The following is a 23,879-nucleotide window of genomic DNA, read 5'->3' as shown; positions in this document are numbered from 1 at the left end:
TATTCTATTTTTTGTTTTCTTTTGTTTGCTTGTTTTTTTTTCATTTTTTTAAAAAAGATGATTTTTACTTCTCGAGTGTTGATTTTCCTTTCGATGGATGCTTCCTCATTTGCTTTTGTTATATTTTCCTTATAAAAATTGTTTAGGTAAAAAAAATTTTTTTTAAAAACCAACACTGAATCTATAATTTTACAAAACATAGAAGATCCCTTAAAAATAAGAAACATCAGTGTCCCTGTTCTTGCTGAAAGCATGCAACCATTTATGATGTCTACAACAATGACAATTTGATGATACTCGTAGAGCAACAGTAATACACAAGACGCCAACCTTCATGCTGATGCCTGTGACGCTCTGACCAGAGAAAGCTACTGTAACCCATCTAGTGACAAGTTATTACAAGGCTAGCTCTCAGAACTCTCAGAACGTTACAGCTTCGTGTACTTGCTGTGCTTATTCTGTTATCAGCCTTTGTGAACAGCCCAAACGGTAGATTCTGGTTCAAGCGAGGAAGTGCCCATCAGACCAAAACTCAGTCATTTCCACAACTACATAAGTGTACTTATGCCTTAGTAATTGCAGCGGATATGGCTGTAAACTGAAATGTTTTACAAATAATTCATACAATGTTTGATCGATCAGAGAAACAGTTTTCATGTCTATATGAGCGCACATAGTGAATCACTGCCCATTCTTTCACTGCTCTGCCTCAGTTTCTGTAGATTCAGTGGCAAACCTGCAGTGATTAATGCACTTCTGACTGTGTTCTGCGGTGTACAGCTGCTTGGAGGCTTAAGGTAGTGAAGGGAAGTGTATGTTTCTGTATTTCTGTATGCACTCCTGGCCACTTCTGCCTAGGCCTGCAGTCTTGTCCCAGTCTCCACATTCCCAGTTACCGTGGCAATGAGGGAGAGGAGCGATGGAGAGCTATGGGGAGGATGGAATGCAGCTCAGGGCTGTCCCGAGTGCACTTCTGAGAGGACCCGAAACGCTCTGGCACCCACCATGGTGATATACCGCCCCCGTCCCAGGCACTATAGTGTGCTGTTGTGTTGTGTGCTGAGAGGCCTAATTACTGATGTAACATGCGTGTGTGACCACAGACAGAACCTTCATGCCTGTGAGATGTGACCATATGCGATGTGATGCTTATAAACTACTATTGAGACTGAGATAACTTAGTGAGTCTTTGGAGAATGCCACTGCATGCTGTGTAGTGGGTATTTCCCTGGTGCATATTGTACTAAATTCTGTTACAGTGGGAACATGTCGTCTGACCTGATGATTTCCTGTCTGCCTCATGTACCTGCTTTGAGTGGTTCCTATCAATTCAGAGATTATTTGGCATATTGTATGGTAGTTAGCATTTCTTATAGATGTGTCACGGGTTGCAGTGTGGTGGACCCAAATGCAGACTTGGACAATTGCGTACCTTCAAAAGGTACACGATGCAGCAGGCAGTCTCATAGTCAGTTTGTGCAAAGATCAAAAACCAGAAAAATCCACCGGGGCAAAAGTACAGAATCGGAAGGCAACAGGAATCAGCAAAACAAAGTCGGCAGGCAAAAAATGAGCGACCAGTTCGGCGTCCAAGAAATTCTTGTCGGCGCCAGAGTCGACCAACGCCTGTAGCCTGAGGGGTTGCTGGTCCTGAACCAGTGTGGCATCGAGCAGCGGGCTAGACTGGGCGGTAGGAGGGGAAGTGGTACGGCTCACCAGGGTCCCCACTCTAATATCTTTTGGCCGAATAGGACAGGAGGATAATACGTGACCGGCTGTGCCACAGTAGATGCGAAGTCCCGTCCTGATTCGCCGCATACGCTCCGTTTGCGTGAGGCGGGCTCTTCCGAGCTGCACTGGCTCTTCGCTGGGCGTGCGGGGCGCGGTCGAACTCGGGGGTACACTGATGCCGGGACCGGGACTGGAACTGAATCTCGCTGAAGGGCTCGCTGAGGGTTGGCGTCTGGCCGTCTGGCCGCTGAAGGGCTCGCTGAGGGTTGGCGTCTGGCCGTCTGGCCGCTGAAGGGCTCGCTGAGGGTTGGCGTCTGGCCGTCTCTCTGCGGCGCTCACGGAGGCGGTTGTCCAGCTTGATGGCCAGCAGCGCGATCAGGGCATCGAGGTTGTCGGGATCGTCTCTTGCAGCCAGTTCATCCTTCAAAGCCTCGGACAACCCGTCTCTGAAGACCCCCTGGAGCGCAGTGTCGTTCCATCCTGATTCCGCAGCGATAGTCCGGAACTCAGCTGAAAATGCCGCCGCGCTGCGCGTGCCCTGGCGCATCGACAGCAGGCGTGGATTATAGTCTCTCCCACAAACGGGGCGATCAGAGATTTCTCGCATTTCTGCAACGAAACTGGAGCAGACTAAACATAAGGTCATGCCATGGCTGTGGCTCTATCACATGGGTGTTTGCTGTAATTACAACAGGGAAAAGGTTACTCAGACAAGCTCGCTCCTGTTAAAATAATATCCTCCATACTGGTGTGTGGCATTAGCAAACTTCTGAGAATTCCTCTGCAGGCTGTGTAGTGTGTGTCTCCCTGGTGCCCCTTGTATTAAAGCCTGTTAAAGGAAACCTGTCTACCTCATGTACAGTGCCATGAAAAATATTTTCACCCTTCCTGATTTCCTATATTAGGGCCTAGTTTCAGATCTTTACAAAAAATGTTATATTAGACAGAGGGAACCGGAGTAAGCAGTCAACGTTTTAGAAACTCCCAACTTCTGCCTTGAGTCTCACCCTCTGGAGTTCAGTCCCTTGTAGTAGCGTCACAAGACCACCGGATGGCGGAAAGCATCCACTTTGTGTTTCCAGTATTCCAATACAGCCCACAGGTCTGATAACAAAAGTAAATACTCTGATATTTTCGACTATTTCAAGCTCCTGCCACGGCACATAATGGTTTTATTAAATTCCATTTAGCATGAGGATGGGGGTGTAATTTCAAAGAAACACTGCACTGGTTGATGCACTGAAGATGCTCATTTTTATTGTACACACAGAGCACGTACACAGCGCATCAATACACACACATGCACGAACACGCACATGCACAACATGCACACACACGCACACAAACACATATACACCATGTTCACCTGATCATATAGATAGATGGTTTGATACTGTGGTTTGTGTCTTTGGAGGCCCTACTAGACTGAAGGCTCTTTTCTTTCTGGGGAGGCTATGCTCCTTTGGTGTGTGTAGCAGGATGCTGGCCATGTTCTACCAGATCATTGTGGCCGGTGTCCTGTTCTACACCTGTGTGTGCTGGGCTGGGAGCCTCTACTCCAGGGACACAAAGAGGCTCAAACTGATCCAGAAGGCCAGCTGCCACCCTCTGCTGTTGTTTTGGGTGCAGTGGGTGTTTGCCGACTCTCCCCCTCCTCTCTGAGCCAGCCCCCCTTCTCTGCTTCCTCGGCCAGCCCTCTAGCTGCCCTCCTCAGCCTTGCCCCTGCCATGCCCGTGTTCTCCAGAAGGTAGAGCACTGACTGGCGGGTGAACCCCCAGCGTCCCACCTCCACTGGATATACTGTCGCTCTCTAACCGGCCTCCTTACACTCCTTACACTCTCACACTCCGCTGCCAGGTCGGAGTACTTCAGGCGTTTCCGCTCATAGGCTGCTTCTGCCCCCTCCTCCCATGGGAGGGTGAGCTCCATAAGGAGCACCACCTTCACCCGAGAGGACCACGTCTCCATATAAGGAGCACCACCTTCGCCCGAGTGGACCACGTCTCCATATAAGGAGCACCACCTTCGCCCGAGTGGACCACGTCTCCATATAAGGAGCACCACCTTCGCCCGAGAGGACCACGTCTCCATATAAGGAGCACCACCTTCGCCCGAGTGGACCATGTCTCCATGTTAGGCCACAGGAACGCTGTGCTGATTTCATTTGGGAAATGGAGCTGTGGATTGAGATCTACACGCATGCTCCACCCTCTGCCTGGAACCAGGGCTCTACTTTCACCTTAGTGTCCTACGGTCTCCTCCTCCTCTGCTTGCCTCACAAAGTGGGTTTGATGCTCTTTCACAAGAGAGGCGTCTCTGTTTGCCTCCTGTCTGCTGGTCTCTAGTAATTCCAGAAGCTTCCGCAGCAGCTGGTCATACCTCCGTCTGTAGCACCCCTGTGCTGGAGCCGTCTCACAGCCTGACAGACCTGCTCTGTGTCCCTGTGCTGGGGACCTGCTCTGTGTCCCTGTGCTGGAGGCCTGCTCTGTGTCCCTGTGCTGGATCCGTCTCACAGCCTGCCCCTCTGTTTCCCTGCTGGGGGGGTTGTGCCCCTCTGTTTCCCTGCTGGGGGGGTTGTGCCCCTCTGTTTCCCTGCTGGGGGGGTTGTGCCCCTCTGTTTCCCTGCTGGGGGGGTTGTGCCCCTCTGTTTCCCTGCTGGGGGGTTGTACCCCTCTGTTTCCCTGCTGGGGGGGTTGTGCCCCTCTGTTTCCCTGCTGGGGGGGTTGTGCCCCTCTGCTTCCCTGCTGGGGGGGTTGTGCCCCTCTGTTTCCCAGCTGAGGGGAAGCAGTCAGGTAGAAGCAAACTGCAAACATAGAATGCATATCAGGCCACTGCTATATGTACCACAATTAAACCATCAGTGAAAGCCCAGGATATACTGGTATATTTATAAATCAATGACAAACTATGTTCTACAGCATATACACCAATTTACCCACCAAGATATCATTTCTGATTAACAATGCTGTACATTTTCAGCTCTCATAAAACGCCAGTAGTACAGATTCTGATGTAGTCAGCTGAAAGGAACTTCTTAGCTTACAAAGGAGATGGTACAGTAGAATGGGCACATCTAATTTGTTCAGGTGCAGGGCATAAACAATATGTGTCATTTCAAACAGATATGGGTTTAATATGGGTTTAACATCAGCATGCCTTTGGAGCTGAGTGAGTACTTTTAACATGGTCGGTAAAAATAGCAGCGATATGTGTTATTCAACCAATCATTTAAACAGAAACATTTACACTCTAGACATTTGACATGTAAACAGTAAAAATAACACATACAAATGCAACATTACACACTTGCACCAGCAGGCCTTATCTGATAGAAGAAAAATAATCACATTATCAGAACAGACAGAACAGACATTGCCACAGGAATACCTAACACAAACGCAATTTTCCCCCATGTGGAATAAGCCGGCATTTTGGAAAAACAGAGTTGCGCGGTCTCTAATAAGAATGATTAGCATGGCTTACAGGCTCGTCACGGAACAGAAATAATATAAAATGACACCAACACAACAATCCTGTAATGTAATTACAGTATCACATTTTGCAGTAAATTATTGACTCATCAATGTTCAGTCCAAAAGCTCTTATTAGATGCCACTGTTGACATTTTTAAGTTTGGCCTTTACAATCCTTCCAGCTTCTCCCATTGTTATGCCTGGATTTATGACATGGTCAATCACTGTGGCTCTAAATTCATTCAATACAGCAGCATTTCTTCTACCTGCTGGACCACAACCTCAGCCACAGCCTCAGCCACGACCTGTCCATCAGTACCAACTGCATTGGGCTGCTCCATGTTGTCAGACACTGCTGAATGTTGTGCTGTAAAACAGCCTGTTATGTTGGGATTACCAATCGTGCTGCAATGCGACTCACCTGGGCAATGTTGCTGGAAGTGATGAGACAGAATTGCAAACATCTTGACTTCATTTCACAATCTGCATGTCTAGCAATAAGCATTGGAACATTGTACTAATACGAGACGACTGTATTGTGAAAACTGAGTGCGATTTAGAGTTATGCACTTTGATGGTAGGTACTGCAATTAGTGTCTTAGGGTAAGAATTTTGCCAGTCAGTTTGGCAAATTGAGTTTTCCACATTGAGCCAAAGCAATCATAACATACTGTAATGCATTTGTAATGTGTGACTGCAGATATCAGATATGCATCTGAAAAAATGAGAAAAACTGTAGGGTCTCAGGAACATCTCAGAGACTGGATGTCATGCAAACCACACTTCTGCCCTGATTTTGGCTTGGTGGTCTAATCCATTCAACTGATGTGCAGCAGACCCAGGTCAAACCTTCAGGAAAACTATTTATTTGAGAGGTAACATAAACATACCAGCTCAATAGACAAGCAGTGCCTTTTCAAAATGTATTGAGTTGCGGTTACACTACAGAAACAGAAGCAAGCATTCATCAGACACTACACAACTTCTCTTATAATGGATTTTATTTCCACTACTGTAGATGAATGTCATTGCTTCAACTGCAGATTTTAGCCCCATGCTGATCTACTCAAATTGAGCCCAAACATAATCCCATACAGAATATGAAATAAGTACTACTGTGTCACAGGAGTTCAATACATCACACAATAATAAATCACAACAGCAAAACATTTGATATTTTAATAATTCAGGTTTAATCATTGCATATTATTGTCTGAAAATACTGAAAATTAAAGCAAAAAAAAAAAAAAAAATCCTAAAAGAATTAATAAGGAAACTCAATCCATCATTGTTTACAGTAATGAAATGAAATAAGTACACTGCAGTGATCATTCTGCATTCTCCCTATCAGCTGCATTTGCCAACAGAAATTTGCACATTGGAACTCTTGTGAAAATGAATGAAAGCAACTATAAAAACTAGTAAAATGCACATTTAAGTGGAGGAGTTTGCCACTGGATTCTTTAAAAAAATATGCAGATACAGCAGATAGAATTATTACTTCAAAAACATTTTACCCTGCCATCTCAATGTTATATTAATGTTTTAATAATCAAAAGTACATAAACACACCTTGAACATCTGCAATATAAATGTATTGAAATGTAAAAAAATATCACATTTAGACAGCAAGTGCTTAACCTGAACTGCTAAAAGATATTACTCTTATGTACAGGAGTTATAATATTGGGCAGGGTGACCGAACAAATACATTACACCATCCAACAGAGGAGGACCGAAAGACGTGCCCAACGACACCAGAGGGCTGCCGGCATTGCCCCAACATCTGGGCTCCCTTGCCCCAGCTGTGGACGAGTGTGTGGCTCACGCATCGGCCTCCACAGCCACATGAAGTGGCACCAGCGTCAACGACGCTGAACCCCCCCCCCACCCCCCACCCCCCACCCACCCCATCCCCCCCATCCCCCGGAGCAAGCGTCATCATCGAACACAATGGACAGCTAAGAAGGTGTGATCGGGTGAGAGTGTGTTTGTGTGCGCGTGAATTTGTGAATGTGTGTGCATGCATGTGTACGTTTGTGGGAGTGACTGTGGATGTGAACATGTGTGTGTATGTGTGTGAGTGCATGAGTATGTGTGTGCCCGGATTGTGTGTGTGTATGGGTAAGAGAATGTGTGTGTGTGTGTGTGTGTGGGCGCGCGCATGTGCACGCATGTATCTGTGTGTGCATGTGTGAGAGTATGATTGAGTGCATGAGTATGTGTGTGTACACACGGGGGCGTGTGTGTATGGGTAAGAGAAAGTGTGTGTGCATGCGTTCGTGTGAATGTGTGTGTGATTGTTTATTTGAGTGTGTGTGCGTGCAAGAGAATGAGTGTATGTATGTGTATGTGTGTGTGCGTGAGAGTGCCTTTGTGAATGTGTGTGTGTTTATACGTGTGTGTGTGTGTGTATGTATGGGTATGAGAATGTTTGTGTATACATGTGTATATGGTGTGTGCACGCATGTATGTGTATGCATGTGTGTGCATGTGAGTGCATGAGTATGTGTGTGTGTGCGTATGGGTAAGAGAATGTGTGTGTTTATACATGTGTGTGCGTGCGTGCGTATGGGAATGAGAATGTGTGTGTGTTGACACATTTGTGTTTGTGCGTGATTGCATAAATGTGTGTGTGTGTGTGTGCGTTTGCGAATGTGTGTGTCTGTATACTGTATGTGAGTGTGTGAGTGAGAGAAAAAGTGTTTGTGTATGAGTGCGTGTATGTGTGCATGACCGTGTGTGTGTGTGCGTGAGATTGTGTGTGTCCGTGTGTAGGTGTGTGTGAGTGACTGGGTGTGAGAGAGTGTGCGTGCATAGGTCTGTGAGTGCGTGTGCATGAGTAAACATGAGTGCATGTATTTGTGAGTGCGTGTGCATGACTGAGAGAGAAAGGGTGTGTGTGAGAGTATGTGTGTGTGTGATGGAGTGTATGTGAGAGAGAGAGGGTGTGTGTGTGTGACTGGGTGTGTGAGAGGGTGTGTAGGTGTGTGAGTGCGTGTGTGTGAGTCTAGGTGCATATGACTGTGTGTATATATGTGACTGAGTGTGTGTATATGAGTGTGTGTGTGTGTGTGTGTGTGTGTGTGTGTGCATGTTTGTGTGTGTGCGCATGTGTGTGTGTCTCTACTCCAGTTAGCAGAGGGACACTGAGAAGTGTGTGTATTGACACATGTTTGTGTCTCTGCAGGCATGTATGTGTGTGTGCGTGAGTGCATGAGTTTGTGTGTGTGTGCGTGCGTTTGTGTGAATGTGTGTGGATGTGAGTGTGTGTGTGTGTGTGAGTGACTGAGTATGAGAGACAGAGAGTGTGTGTACATACGGTTATGAGCGTGTGTACATATGTATGCATGTGCGTGTGCGCGTGAGAGTGCACTGGTGAATGTGTGTGTTTGTGTGTGCGAGAGATTGTGTGTGTCCACGTGTAGGTGTGTGTGTGCATGTGTGTGATTGGGTGTGAGAGAGTGTGTATGTGTGTGAGTGTGTGTGCACGAGTGTGTGCGTGCGTGGGTGTGTGAGTGCGTGTGCATCAGTGTACATCAGTGTGTGTGTGCATAGGTAAGAGAATGTGTGTGTGTTTATACATGTGTGTGCATGCGTATGGGAATGTGAATGTGTGTGTTGACATGTGTTTGTGTCTTTGCATACGTGTGTGCGTGCGTGAGTGCATGAGTTTGTGTGTGTGTGCGTACGTTTGTGTGATTGTGTGACTGTGGATGTGAGTGCGTGTGTGTGAGAGAGAGAGGGTGTGTGTGTGTGAGTGACTGAGTATGAGAGAGAGAGAAAGTGTGTGTGTGTACATACGGTTATGAGCGTGTGTACATATGACATGCATGTGTGTGTGCGTGAGAGTGAACTGGTGAATGTGTGTGTTTGTGTGTGCGAGGGATTGTGTGTTCATGTGTGTAGGTGTGCGTGTGCATGTGTGTGATTGGGTGTGTGAGTGATTTGGTGTGAGAGGGTGTGTATGTGTGTGTAAGAGTGTGAGTGTGTGTGCACGAGTGTGTGCGTGCGTAGGTGTGTGAGTGCGTTTGCATGAGTGTGAGTGTGAGAGAGAAAGGGTGTGTGTCAGTATGTGTGTGTGTGTAGGTGTGGGTGTGTGTGTCTATGTGTATCTGAGTGTGTGTGGTGTGTGTGTGTCAGTGGGTATATGAATGTGGTGTGTGTGTACGAGTGTGTGTGTGTGTGTGTGTGTGTGTGTGTGTGTTTGTGTGCGTGCATGTGTGCGAGTGTATGCTCACGTGTGTGTGTATGAATATGTGTGTGCATGTGCATGTTCGTGTGTGCGCGCATGTGTGTGCATGTTTATGTGCGCGCACGTGCGTGTGTGTGTGTGCATGTTTGTGTGTGCGTGCACGTGTGCGTGTGTGTGTGTGTCTCTACTCCAGTTGGCAGAGGGACACTGAAGATTTCCACAATGCAAATCCAGCACAGAGGGGTGTGTGTTGAGTGAAGTGTGTGTGGAATCTGTGCAGGAGGGTCAGTGTGTCAGAGTCAGAGACGCTGTAGAAGGACAGAGTGCCGGCCGGACGGTCCACACACACTCCTACCCTGTACACACACACTCCTTTACCAGCATCATCATCATCATCACACACTCCTGCTCTGCGGTAGGGGGAGGTGAGGGCAGGTATGGGTGTTAGGTTCTTATTGTGCCAGACACAGTAACTGAGGTCAGAGCGACCGCGCTTAAAGCACCCCAGACTCCAGGAGTTTTTATTCCCTCCAAACTCACAGTCAGAATCCCATCCTTTCCTGCTGATTCCTTTATCTGTCACTGCTATATCAACCTCTCCCCCCCCCTCAGACACACTGAACTCAGCCTCCCAGTAACAGCGCTCACACACACTCTCTCTGCACACAACCTGGGGCACATACTCAAATCTCTCTGGATGATCAGGATATGGCTCCTCTCTCCCCGGTGTGTGTGTCACCCTCCTGTTCCCCTCAGACAGAGACAGCTCTCTGTTCACTGTGTTTGGATCCAGTGTGAGCTGACAGCCATCTGCACACCAGAGACATACATGAGATTAATTATCATTATTAATATTAACCTTATTATGTGTGTGAGAGAGAAAGGACTGTCATAGTACCTGTGTGTGTGTGTGTTTGTGTACGTGTGTGTTTCTGTTTGTGTGTTTATGTGTGTAAGAGAGAAGTCTCTCTTTCTCTCACACACACACACACACACAGCAGAGTGTGTATCTATGCAAAGTGTTCTGTGTCGATACACACTCACATTTCCTGGGTCCTGGTTTGGTCCTGTTCCCTCCTCCATGGTCCACACTGTAAGAACAGCAGAACAGAATTCTGAATTTTAACCATCCTTTATTTCCACTCTTAACACACCAATGACATCACATATATAAAAACAAAGGCACAATAAAACACAAAACCACGATCATATGAAAAAAACACAAATCTGTCAGAAAGGAAACTTATCCCATTCACTCACCCTGTTCCATGAGCAAAAACAGCTCCCCTCCCTCCACTGAACATAAAACACCCTTATAACACACACACTGAAACACACTCAGGTTCTCCATTGCTTTGTAATACTGAAACTCCACCATCACTGTGTCCCTGATCAAACCCCTAACTACAACAACCACATCTTATTTACTGCAGTGATCCCGTGCAGCACCCTCCACAGGAGATCCCCAACTCTCTTGAGTAACGCTGGTTTGTACAGTGCCCTCCATGCCCCCCCCCCAACTCCTTTTGTGTGTGTGTGTGAGGTGCACTATGGAAACTCTCTTTACTTACAGCAGTGTGAGTGTGTCCAGTTTAGCAGCAGACAGCGCTCTCACTCCTGAGTCTCCTGGGTGATTGTGTCTCAGGTCCAGCTCTCTCAGGTGTGTGTGTGTGTGTGTGTGTGTGTGTGTGTGTGTGTGTGTGAGGTGCAGTGTGGAAACTCTCTGTACTTACAGCAGTGTGAGTGTGTGTGTGTGTGTGAGGTGCACTATGGAAACTCTCTGTACTTACAGCAGTGTGAGTGTGTCCAGTTTAGCAGCAGACGGCGCTCTCACTCCTGAGTCTCCTGGGTGATTGTGTCTCAGGTCCAGCTCTCTCAGGTGTGTGTGTGTGTGTGTGAGGTGCACTATGGAAACTCTCTTTACTTACAGCAGTGTGAGTGTGTCCAGTTTAGCAGCAGACGGCGCTCTCACTCCTGAGTCTCCTGGGTGATTGTATCTCAGGTCCAGCTCTCTCAGGTGTGTGTATGTGTGTGTGTGTGTGTGTGTGTGTGTGTGTGTGTGTGTGAGGTGTATTGTGGAAACTCTCTTTACTTACAGCAGTGTGAGTGTGTCCAGTTTAGCAGCAGACAGCGCTCTCACTCCTGAGTCTCCTGGGTGATTGTATCTCAGGTCCAGCTCTCTCAGGTGTGAGGGGTTTGAACACAGAGCTGAAGCCAGAGAATCACAGCCTCTCTGTGTGACTCTACAGCCTGACAGCCTGCAGAGAGGACAAACACACCTTACATGCATTAATATAAACGAACAGGGCTGTGTGTGTGTCAAACACATAGCTGTGTGTTACATACCTTACACACATTAATATAAACGAATAGGGCTGTGTGTATCAAACACATAGCAGTGTGTTACACACCTTACAGCACATTAATATAAACTAACAGGGCTGTGTGTGTCAAACGCATAGCAGTGTGCTACTTTACAGCACATTAATATAAACTAACAGGGCTGTGTGTATCAAAACACATATCAGTGTGTTATACACCTGTGGTGTGGGGATGGCTGGTTTAAGCAGCCACACCTGCCCTGGGTCAAGCTAATTAGACCTGGCCAATTGGATAATTGGTTAAGAATGAGATAATTGGCCAGGCTAATTGGACCCGGGAACAGGAGTGGCTGCACCTGTGCGTAGTGAGGTAATCAGTGTGCACAGGTTAAATCTGCCATCCCCACTCACAGAAGGGAGCCTCTGTCATGACAGTTTTATATCTGCTCCTTGGCGGTAACATCTTGCCAACCTCGTAAATAAATGTGGACGGTTTGAACATCATCTCCCTGTGTCTCTGTGCTGGAGGGCCCCTAAGAAAGCCACTTCGGTGGCCTGTGGCAGGCGTGTTTGCCACAGTGGCGCCCAACGTGGGGCTGCTCCGGCACAGGGAAGAGGCACAGGAGGGCCAGCCTGGAGGCACACTGGAGGAGGTGCAACTGAGGTGTTCCCGACATGGCTTCAGACAGATCCTCCAGGCCAAAGACAGGGAGCGGGAGATGATCAGGGAGGGGAAGGAAGTGATCCTCAGCTGGGACGCTGGGGAGCTGGACCTGGCCGGGAAGGCAGGTTAGCTACGGGCGGTGCACGAGAGGTGGTCGCGCCGTGAGCTGGACTTGGCCGGGAAGGCGGGTCAGCTACGGGCGGCGCACGAGCGGTGGCCGTGCCGATTTGCTTCCTTTTTTGTCCCTTTTGTTGTTTTAGTTTGTTGTTTTGGCCTGGTTGGTTTGCCCGGAGCCCATGAGGGGGTAAGCCTGCAGCAGCCTACCAGCAGAACCGACTGGCGGCCACCTCAGCCACGAGGGTTCCTGGTCCCCAGCGCCACAAGGAAGCCAGCCCACCAGCCCACCAACCCAGCCACCCCACCACAGCCCCTGGAACAGCCCAAGCCGGTGACACCCCCACCAGCCAGCCGAGCAGCCCAGGACTCCCGCGCTCCGAGAGGAGGAGGGGGAGGGCTGCCTCATCGTCCGGGGGAGGGTCGCGACATGTACTGGACTGTTCCGGGGCCACCTGCCCCTGAAAAGATGTGTTAGGGGAGTGTTAAGAATGCTTGGATTTTTTTTTTTTCTTTGCTTGGTTGGAGTGCTGGGGGGGAGTAGGCTTCGGCCAGAGATTCTCCCTGGCCTCAGTTTGGCGTTGGGGGTATGTGGTGTGGGGATGGCTGGTTTAAGCAGCCACACCTGCCCTGGGTCAAGCTAATTAGACCTGGCCAATTGGATGATTGGTTAAGAATGAGATAATTGGCCAGGCTAATTGGACCCAGGAGCAGGAGTGGCTGCACCTGTGCGTAGTGAGGTAATCAGTGTGCACAGGTTAAATCTGCCATCCCCACTCACACGAGAGAGCCTCTCTGTCATGACAGGGTTTTACATCTGCTCATTTGGCTGTACCATCTTGCCAAACCCTCGTCAATAAATCTGGACTGTTGGAACATCTTCTTCCTGTGTCTCTGTGCTGGAGGGCCCCTAGGAAAGCCACTTCGGTGGCCTGTGGCAGGCGTGTTTGCCACAACACCTTACACACATTAATACAAACTAACAGGGCTATTTGTGTTAAACACATAGCAGTGTGTTACACAACTTACACACATTAATATAAACTAACAGGGCTATTTGTGTTAAACACATAGCAGTGTGTTACACAACTTACACACATTAATATAAACTAACAGGGCTATGTGTGTGAAACACATAGCAGTGTGTTACACACCTTACACACATTAATATAAAATAACAGGGCTATGCGTGTCAAACACATAGCAGTGTGTTACACACCTTACACACATTAATATAAAATAACAGGGCTGTGTGTGTCGAACGCATAGCAGTGTGTTACACACACTAATATAAACTAACAGGGCTGTGTGTGTCAAACGCATAGCAGTGTGTTACACACCTAACACAAATTAATATAAACTAACAGGGCTGTGTGTGTCAAACACATAGCAGTGTGTTACACACCTTCTACAGCTCAATATAAAATAACAGGGCTCTTGAATTAATCATGACTATTTAAGAAAATGACCAGTTAAACTAAATTTGAACAGATTCAATTAATTTTCATAATTTTGAATAATGTATGAATAGAAACGATTTGACGCTTCTCAAAAATATGTTTTTTCCAACTCATGTCAGATTTAAAATGGGTTTCTACCAAGAGGAAGAACAGGAAAATGTTGCTTTATTTCAGTGAAGAAAAATAACTCTCTTGTCTATTTTAACATTAAAAACATTAGTAATATTAGTGCTATATTTAGTCATTATTAACATTAGTGCTGTATTTTGTCACATTGGAACCCTTTTTGATTGAAGGGGTTTGTGTTTGTACTCACCCCAGTCTCTGCACTTTACAGTGTGGGTCCTCCAGTCCAGCAGAGAGCGCTCTCACTCCTGAATCCTGCAGCTCATTGTCTCTGAGCTCCAGATCTCTCAGCTCTGAGTGAGGAGAACGCAGGACTGAGGCCAGAACATCACAGCAGCCATCTGTGAGATTACACCAACCCAGCCTGTGGAGAGACCACACACACACACACACACACACAAACATGCACATGTACACACACACACACACACACACAAACACACAACACACATGCGCACACACACACACACACACCACACAGACACACACACACACACAGACACACACACATACAACCACACACACAATTGAAATTCACTGCTAATTGTCACACTGTGCACCTTGGCAGCAGATAAATGTGGAATTTCCTATTTGTACAGTACGTGCATTCCTGGGATGTACACAGTACACACAAAAACAGGAAGAGTTTATATTAATTATGTTCATAAAGTATTCTGACTAATCCACAAAAAAAAGGTCATCACTTGGCTCAATTAACAAAAAATAACTAAAAATAAGGAGCCAATTCAACTCAAGGTTGGAGGCTTCCTGCAAGGATTTCATTAACAAAACTGTTCCATGTTGCGATGATATCACATGGCAAACAACATGATTGCAAACATATTTCATTTGCTAACACAAGAAACTGCACTAGTATGATCACTATGGTGTACTTTACCTCACCTTCAGTCTACAAACATCTTTATATTTTAAAAACATTCAATCTTCATCTAATAATGTAACCAAGGCGGCAAATGAAATACACTGCAGCGCCATCTGCTGGCTGCAGAGAAACACCACAACTGATTATTTCCACTGACTGGTACTACAGGTATATGGAGGACCAAAAATGTAAAAATAATAAATAAATAAATACAAAAGCAAGAAAATGTAAAAATTAATGAATGTACAAATAAATTAATAGACAAAATCTGACAAATGGGTATTTGCACTTATTTCCATATTTATTTCTTGATTCATTCACTTCTGTGGATGTTCATTTCCATATTTATTTATTGCTTGATTCATTTATTTCTGTATATACTTATATCCTTATTTATGTTTTGATTAATTTATGCCTGTATATATATATTGTGGCATGGATCGGGGCATGCCCCCACAGTGCTCCTCCCAACCTTATAGGCATCAGCTAAAACCTGCCACCAGGCCAGCTCTTCAGGACCCAGGACAGCGCCACACTATGAAGCCCAGCCACAGGACCCTGGAGAGCGGCAAACTGGACATTCCTCAACTCCCTCCTTTGCAGTCAACACACCTGCAATCAATGAGGCGACACAGCTGCCGCCACTCCAGGGAGATGGCTGGGAGCTTAAAAGGAGGCCTTTTGACTCCCTTGAGGAGAGGGGTTTTGGGCTGCAGGAGAGCTGTTGAAAACTGTTGAGAACTTTTTCCCTACTTTGCAGAATCCGGTGGAGACGCAGGACCACATCCCTCTTCCTGCTTTGAAGAGGGATCCCCTCAGCGGTCTCCCGGACACCGTTACTCCTAATTTTGGTTGCTTTACTTTAAGTTAATTCTGACAAGAGACTTTAGTTGTCGAGTTTGCTTTGGTTTTTTTGTATATAATTTTTGGTAAATAAAAGGCCCTGTTGGGCTATTTTTCCCCAAACCTCCGGTCTGTGTATTTCTGTGCCGCCCCGCCTGCACCGTCACGCCCAGTGCAGTGCCACAATATATTTCTGTATTTTTTTAATCCATATGTTAATTAGGGGGCTGTCAATGAAAATATGTCATAGTGTCACAATATTTCCACTGGATGATCGATACCAGAGTACGTAGATTCACTGTACATGTCTTGCTTCAACACCGGTTGCTTTTTACCACATTTACGTTAGTAGGGCAGAGCAGGGCAAAACGTAACACAGATTTTATTTTTTTGGTTAGGTGGTGCAGCTTGAGTGACGTATTTCAGGATAAACACTCAGAATGACCCTTGCTTTCTCTCCAATGAAAGGTGAGGGATTTTGATAAACATTTTGGGAGATGATGCCAAATAAAAGTTTGTTTTGGTGATATGTAAGCAAATTATTTACCAGAAGTATTTTTTGGGTGCTGTAATGTGTGTGCCTATCAAAGGATCCAAATGTATGTAATCGTAAACAGTCTTTTCGTGACTAACAGATTGCATATTTTTGATAGAGCAATCAGCTCCACCTGCAGGATTAAGACATGCACGCAGACTCACAGAGCAAGGGAACATAACAGGATCGAAAAAGGAAGACATTCAACGGGAACTGCAGAATAATGCTGGGATAACTTCAGAAGGGAAAAGAACAGGACCACATAAAAGAGTTCATGATAAACTTTACTTTAGAGCTTAAAGAACTGTGGCATACATACAGTACGGCTGCACTCAATCTCCTGTACAAGCTACCTCACTGATGTCTTACATTGGTTGGTATTTCCTGTTTCGAAAAGCCTAGGGCTCCACCTAGTGGATAACCTGACTACACTACAAATGTACAGTATTGCGATAAGTTTTCACCAGTTGGCAATAGGCTATGAAAAACATTTAAATGTAATCAATAGATAGATTAGAAACAGTGTTTGTATCCTAAAACATCAAACTGTATTGAGTTACCTTACTTTGTGTGAACCTTTAAAGGTATTAAAACTTAGGTTAGCTCGCCATGTCAGTTTCTGAATGGCATGTCCCAGAAATTCCATTATGGTATTAAATCATAATTAGGATGTAGGTGTGAATGGTTTGTATTAAAAATGATTAATCTAGTTCTAGTTATATTTTCAGGATTGAGCCAAATAGGAAAACTGTTGTTTCCTATTACAGGCAAGAGATAGCCAGAGGCTTGAGCCTGGCTGACCTAGCTGAAAATGCTAGTCCTCATTATGTGCTCTTTTGTGTGGATGCCTTGACAGTTTGTTCCAGGTAGCTGCATCACAGAGATTGACCCTGTAGTGTTCAGCCATTTGGAGGAAGTGGCTCTTCGCCTGAATGTTTCACTCCATAATTCAGATTACGCCAGATCAATTGGATGACCTTCTCACATACTGCCTGAGGAAGCACTGGAGAGTTATTTATTAGTTGGTTTGTCTGTTCATCATGTTGCAGCACAATTAATTAACAATTAATCCCATGCATGTCCACTTCCATGAGTTCTCAACAGGAGGCTTAGCAGGGTGATCTACACTAGATTATTTAAACTTAATCCAGTTATGCAAAGCAAGTTTTATCCATCTATGCCTCAGTGGTGTTTCTCCCATCTCATTAGTAATGCATTAATTGGTGTTGTTCTGAGTGCCCCACAGCATATCCTCAAAGCTTTTGCCTGTTTAACATGTGATGCCAGGAAAGGAATGGGGTGCTGTCCACCAGGGGGCAGCATCGGCCCTACAGAGAGGTATTGCTGCAGCTGTGGCCCATTACCTAACCATGGGCTCTATAAGAGGCCTAGCTTCCAGGCCTAGGGGAGGGTGCTTTTAGATGGTGTTTGGGAGCGTGGCTATGGACAGGTGGGATTTTTTTCCTTACCGCAAAAATTAGCGAAGCCATTCAAACCGTTGCGGTAACCGCCATTAAAAAAATTATAATTTAAACCTCCGGGCTACGATTTTGTTTTTTACAAGTACATTTCTGGAATGGCTGTTTCCGAAAAATAGGTTCTGCCCAGCAGTTCATACTGTTTGTCGAAGGACTGAAGCATAGCTCGGAATGATGGCTTTCCTACAGTCCGGAAGGGCACCATCTCCACAACCAAATACTTTGTTACAGTTGTTGTAAGTGCTCGCCACTTGTTGCTGTCCCGGTTGTATTTAGTCACTCTGGCAAATGCCTCTGAGACTCCTAACTGACGTAGTGCCGAGCCGGTACCTCCCGAGGTAGATGGGGTGCCTTTCATTGCATCGTATAACGGACGATGAGTGGTCCTAAGATGCGATGCTAGATTTGTCCTGTTTCCTCGCATGACGTTGATTTTCTTGCTGCAAATGCGGCACACTGCCTCATCCAAATTCTTTGGCTTTCCATCTTCATCGGGCTCAAAGCCAAAATGTTCCCAAACAGGAGAAGTAACGTTGGGTTTCGCTACAAGATCCATGTTTTTAGCCTAATTTGAAGCAAAAGCTTTCTGTAGCCAACAGTTGCAAAGCACGTTCTGGGTGACATGTTCTCCGATCAGAACGTTAACTGCGCATGGAGTGAAGAAAATAGGCTACACAATAATAATTATAATTATTTTAAAAATTGCATTGCATTTATTTCAGATCACTTTTACAAGTAAAATTGGAACATAAACAATTGGCCTAAATTAAACGGGAAAAAAACAAAACCCAGCGGTGAAGCGGTGATCAGCTTGACTCTGCGGTGGACGTGACGTGATTGCGTTACCACGGTAATGCAGTAACCGCGGCAGCTCTAGTTTGCCGGCCACTGACCTGTGTTCAAAGCCTCTCTAACTACTCTGAGAACACTGTCCTCTAGCTGCGCTTCTCGCAAGTCTTCTCGGGTGAACTGTTCTAGCTGACCCAAATTGAGATGAGTTGCAAAATCATACAGCTCAGGAACGCCTTCTGCTGGAACACCTAAGTGCCAAGTGCACATCACTGTCACTAGACTCCTGCACATGCACACGACCACAAATCGCCTTCACATCACCCTGTGAAAGGTTTCTCCACGTCTCAGTGTCCAGTTTCGGGAAAGCAAATCAGCCTCAACATTGACCTTCCCAGGGTGATATTTGACTTCAAAATCGTATGTGGCTAGGGCAGGAAGCCACCTATGCCCTGTAGCATTAAGTTTCCCTGTCGTCAACAAGTGATTGCGTTACCACGGTAATGCAGTAACCGCGGTAGCTCTAGTATAAGTATGGATTTCATTAGAGTGCAGAGCAGGTAGTGAATAATGGGGATGGATGAAGACTGCAATATGTGATAGAAGTGAATCCAACAGTCGGTGGAAACCTGGCAAATGAAACTCAATACAGCTCAATGAAATAATACATCATTAATGAGGAAAATATTAATTACATTCTCTAAAATGTGAACATATTTTAAGCTTCATTTTTTGTCAGGCGTGAATTAGCAGACTAGACTCTCGTTGCGCCAATTGCGGCGTCCATTTGTCTTAAGAAGCAATGGAGGCAAAAAAGATCCGAGAGAAAATCTAAAAAGGAGAATTAAAAAAAGGAAGGGCAGAAAAGTTCCGTGTGGGAGCGATTTAGTGAATGACGAGTCAAGTGCAGGGTATGTCTTCTGCAACAGCTGTGAAATAATGAGAAATAGCGGTAATGTGTGATCGGGTGCGGGTCTCTAAATCAGATAAAATAATTTGTTCGGGTGGGTGGTGGGTGGATGATTGCGTACATGCGGATTGGGATGACGTCAGAGCCGATCCGCGCATCACTAGTGTGTATGTGTGAAACCGCGCCCTGTACTCCTCCGGGAGCAGCGCACACTTTTATTTGAGTTATTTGAGTTTGATTTATTTATTTGAGTTTGTCAAGCACTTTACACATCAGCACTTTTTAAGTTTATTTTTTAAACAATTGAGGTTATTGCCATTTCTTGTTTGTGCTGTGATTTAAAAAAAGAGAAAACATTTATCTGCACCTTTATTCCTGTTTACAATCATTTACATAACGTGTTAAGAAATTACCAATGTGTATGGGAACTGACAAAAAAGGTAACACTTAAAATGTATTATTACGGCGCCAAAAGGCGCGGTGAAAAATTTTGGGTCTAACTAAATTATGTGCTGGTGCACCTAAATGAAAAAGTTAGGCGCACCAGTGCATCCAATGTAAAAAGTTAGTCTGGAGCCCTGTAAATCCAAGGAAGTTATACTTATTTTATACAATATCTTTGTCAGACCACACTTAGAGAACTGTGTGCAGTTCTGGGGACTGTACTAGAAGAAAGATATAGAGGATCTGGAAAAGGTTGAAAGAAGGGAAACCAAACTGGTTCCTGGTATGAAAGATAAAGGTTTTGAGGAAAGACTTCAGATGCTTAACTTCTTCAAGCTTAGTAAAAGTAGACTCAGGGTTATTTGATTGAGTCTTTTAAATTCATAAAGGGGATCAACAAAGTGAACCACAAGAGATTCTTCAGGTTCAGCTCTGTTAGTATGACGAGGGGGCATAAAAGGAAATTAGCAAAAGGTAAATTCCGCACCGACGTTAGGAAGTATTTTTTCACACAGAGAGTAGTCACTGTGTAGAATAGCTTGGCGCATGTCATGTAGTAGAGGCAGAAACTCTGGGGGTTGTCAAGACCGGGCTTGATACGATGCTGGATACTATCTAGTTTGTAGGTAAACCTAGCACTAGTGGTAGGTAGGAAAATGGCGAGCATGTCGGGCTGAATGGCCTATTCTCGTCATTATGTTATGTTATGTTATTTTTGTTATGTTATGATAGACGTGAAACATATTACTGTACTGAAGTGGTCAATATTTTACAATGTCAATCATGCATTCAGCATTCAGTCATCACCTGTGACCTGATACTACAGACTCCTGAAAACTTACATTCTGGTCAAGAACCACAAACCTGGCAACCCTAAGACTCATGAGGGTTTATCCTGCTTTTCTTTGTTGTGCTAGAGCAGTTAGAAGAGAGGGATGAGAACAATGTGGACAAAGAAAGAATGCTGGTGGACACAGGAGTAAACAGAGAGAAAGCACTTTATATATATTTCCTGCACAGAGCCATAATCACTAATTCTATTTAGTTAAGGTCACACAGTACACAGCACTACTCACCCCAGTCTCTGTAGTTTACAGTTTGGACTCATCAGTCCAGCACAGAGCAGCTTCACTCCTGAATCTCCCAGGCTATTGTAGCTGAGGTCCAGATCTCTCAGGGGTGAGTTTGATGACTGGAGAGCAGAGGCCACAATTTCACAGGACTTCTCTGTGAGGCCACAGCTGTTCAGTCTGCAAAGAAGTTGATATATTATTGTATTTTGTAAATAGCGCAATATCCTGTAAAATCTGATATGTGCCATGTAACAGTAATCATGCTGAGTGATGAAGAGTGATCTGCAGATATCCACCCCACATTTGCTGCAGCTGTGCGTCAGCTGAACTTACTGTAAGAGGCCCTCTGTGTCAGTTCTGTTCTTTCCTAACACAGCTAGGTCTATTACAGGATCCAGAAGAAACCATGGGGAGATGACAGACCAGCAGGTTGAAGAGCCATGTCTTTTCCCTCTAACTGTAGCTTTCCCATTGCATACTTGCACAATTAAAAGGCATTTTCTCCTTTTCTGCCCTTGCATGTCACTTCCCATGAGTCCTCAATAGGATGCTTAGTAGGGTGATCTACACTAGATCATTTAAACTTAATCCAGTTATGCAAAGCAAGTTTTATCCATCTATGCCTCAGTGGTGTTTCTCCCATCTCATTAGTAATGCATTAATTGGTGTTGTTCTGAGTGCCCTACAGCATATCCTCAAAGCTCTTGCCTGTTTAACATGTGATGCCATGAAGGGAATTGGGGTGCTGTCCACCAGGGGGCAGCATTGGCCCTACACACGGTATAGCTGCAGCTGTGGTTCATTGCAATCACATCAGCTGTGGCCCATTACCTAACCATGGGCTCTATAAGAGGCCTAGCTTCCAGGCCAAGGGAGAGGTGCTTTTAGATGGTGTTTGGGAGCTGGGCTATGGACAGTAGGTGGGTTGGTGCCAGTTTGTTTGGAGCAGCTAAAGGTGCATATAATAACCCTGTGCTCTATAGCAGTGAGAGTCTCCTTGTGTTCCTGCTATATAATGACCCTGCTCTATTGCAGTGAGGAGTCTCCTTGTGTTCCTCTTAATGACCCTGTGCTCTATATGCAGTATCTCTTGCTATAATGACCCTCGCAACCTCTACCGTCTGCCCAGCAAGATAAGTAAAGCCAACTGCTGTTGATTTTAATGTTCTAAATCAGACTTAGCTTGGTTGGAACCACAGAAAAGTGACAAACTAAGTGATGTAACATTGCATCTAAACAGCAGCTTGCATGTTGATCAGATTGAACTCTTCCTAAGATGTACACACATACCATATGACCAATAGTTGATTTTACCAACAGTAATAATATCAAGGCGTTACCCAATGGGCTACATGGGCTGCAGTCGCCTCCACTAGGCTCACGTGAGGAATTTTTTTTTTTCACAAATTTTAATTCGTTTGACATCATACGTCCGCAGATTGCTGCAGTCTGCGATATACTGCGTTAATCTAACCAACGTAAACATACAATATGTTGTTGCGAAATTCTTGTCGTCATCAAAATTCGTCTAAAACAAACATGTCGTCAAGCAGAAAATTCGAGAGTGGGCGCAAAAGAGCAAGAAAACAACAAAAAGCAAGAAACAAAGAAGTTCTCAGTAAAATACTGAAGCTTACTTCTTTCTTCAAAACATTGACGGATGATTACTTAACAGCAACCGATGCAGGCTCCGACATGAACAACGATCCCTTCCTTGACACATGCCCTGACGCTGACGATGATGCAGATGCTAACCCAAGTCCCGCCACACCAACTCAGTCAACCCGGCCGCCTTCTCCGGAAACTATACCGCCGTCACCAGGCAGAGATGGCACAGCCACGACATCAACCCTGTTAGCATCGAGTACGCCTTCTCTGGAACCCGGCTCCGGAGACACTGATAACATCAGCACTGTCAGTGCTGCTGACGAAACTACTCCGCTAGCAGGTGCAGGCGCCACGGTCGGGAGGAAAGATGCAGCATGTGGAGCCACATCCACTGATGTAGCTTGTTGGGGACCCGTTACCGAAAACTTGCGTAGCTATTGGGTGAGCAAAGGAATAAAAGCATCCTTGTCATGTCAAAATAAAGACATAGCATTCACAGCATCAGAACGATCGTATAAAAATCAGAACAGACAATTGAGTAAGACCTTGTTTTCGCGTAATCTGCGTAATGGGGAGAGTGTTACCCGTGAGTGGTTAGTTTATTCTCCAACAACCGTAATGTATATGCTTTTTTGTCGGCTTTTCGGCGGACACCATCTGCCTTTTCTCAATCCGGGTTTTCTGATTGGAAACATGCTTCTGTCGGACTGAAGAGCATGAGTCAAGCCAGTCTCATCGAAATGCAATGCTCATCTGGTTCGCTCGCACACAGGTGCACGGAATTGACAACGAACTTAAGGAGGCTGCGAAGAGGAGGGAAGTATTGGCGCGAGGTCCTAAAACGAATTGTCTCCGTTATACAGTTCTTGTCAGAACGAGGTCTCGCATTCCGAGGAGGCGATGAAGTTCTCGGTTCCCTAACAATGGCAACTATTTGGGAATACTTGAGCTACTCAGAAAGTTCGACCCTTTCTTGCCGAACATTTCAAGAAATATGGAAACCAGGGGAGTGGGTCTACTTCCTATTTATCCAACACTATATGTGATGCATTCATTGCAATTATGGGACAGCGAGTTCAAGCTGAAATTATTCTAATGGTGCAGAAAGCAAAGTGCTTCTCTTTTGTTGTTGATTCAACCCCAGGTTTAACCCATATTGATCAGCTAACATTCGTGATAAGATGTGTCTCTCAGGAAGGTCAAGTCTTCGAGCGTTTTCTAAAATTCCTGTC

General features: G+C 45.5%; 1 protein-coding gene across 1 annotated transcript in view; it reads right to left on the bottom strand.

Annotated features, from left to right (window-relative positions):
• Nucleotides 1-6,373: 6,373 nt before the first annotated feature.
• The window catches only part of LOC135245706 (NACHT, LRR and PYD domains-containing protein 5-like), a 281,523-nt gene continuing 264,017 nt past the window's right edge, over nucleotides 6,374-23,879 (bottom strand). The window contains exons 26-30 of the mRNA XM_064318950.1: nucleotides 21,043-21,216; nucleotides 14,275-14,448; nucleotides 11,496-11,657; nucleotides 10,444-10,490; nucleotides 6,374-10,209 (exon numbers count right to left, since the gene is read on the bottom strand). Coding sequence (XP_064175020.1) covers nucleotides 9,584-10,209; nucleotides 10,444-10,490; nucleotides 11,496-11,657; nucleotides 14,275-14,448; nucleotides 21,043-21,216 — 1,183 coding nt within the window. The 3' untranslated portion in view covers nucleotides 6,374-9,583. The remainder of the gene's footprint in view (nucleotides 10,210-10,443; nucleotides 10,491-11,495; nucleotides 11,658-14,274; nucleotides 14,449-21,042; nucleotides 21,217-23,879) is intronic.

The sequence above is a fragment of the Anguilla rostrata genome, chromosome 19 (assembly GCF_018555375.3).
Source record: "Anguilla rostrata isolate EN2019 chromosome 19, ASM1855537v3, whole genome shotgun sequence".
NCBI classification, from domain to species: Eukaryota; Metazoa; Chordata; class Actinopteri; order Anguilliformes; family Anguillidae; genus Anguilla; species Anguilla rostrata.
This window is presented reverse-complemented; position numbering and strand designations above follow the sequence as displayed.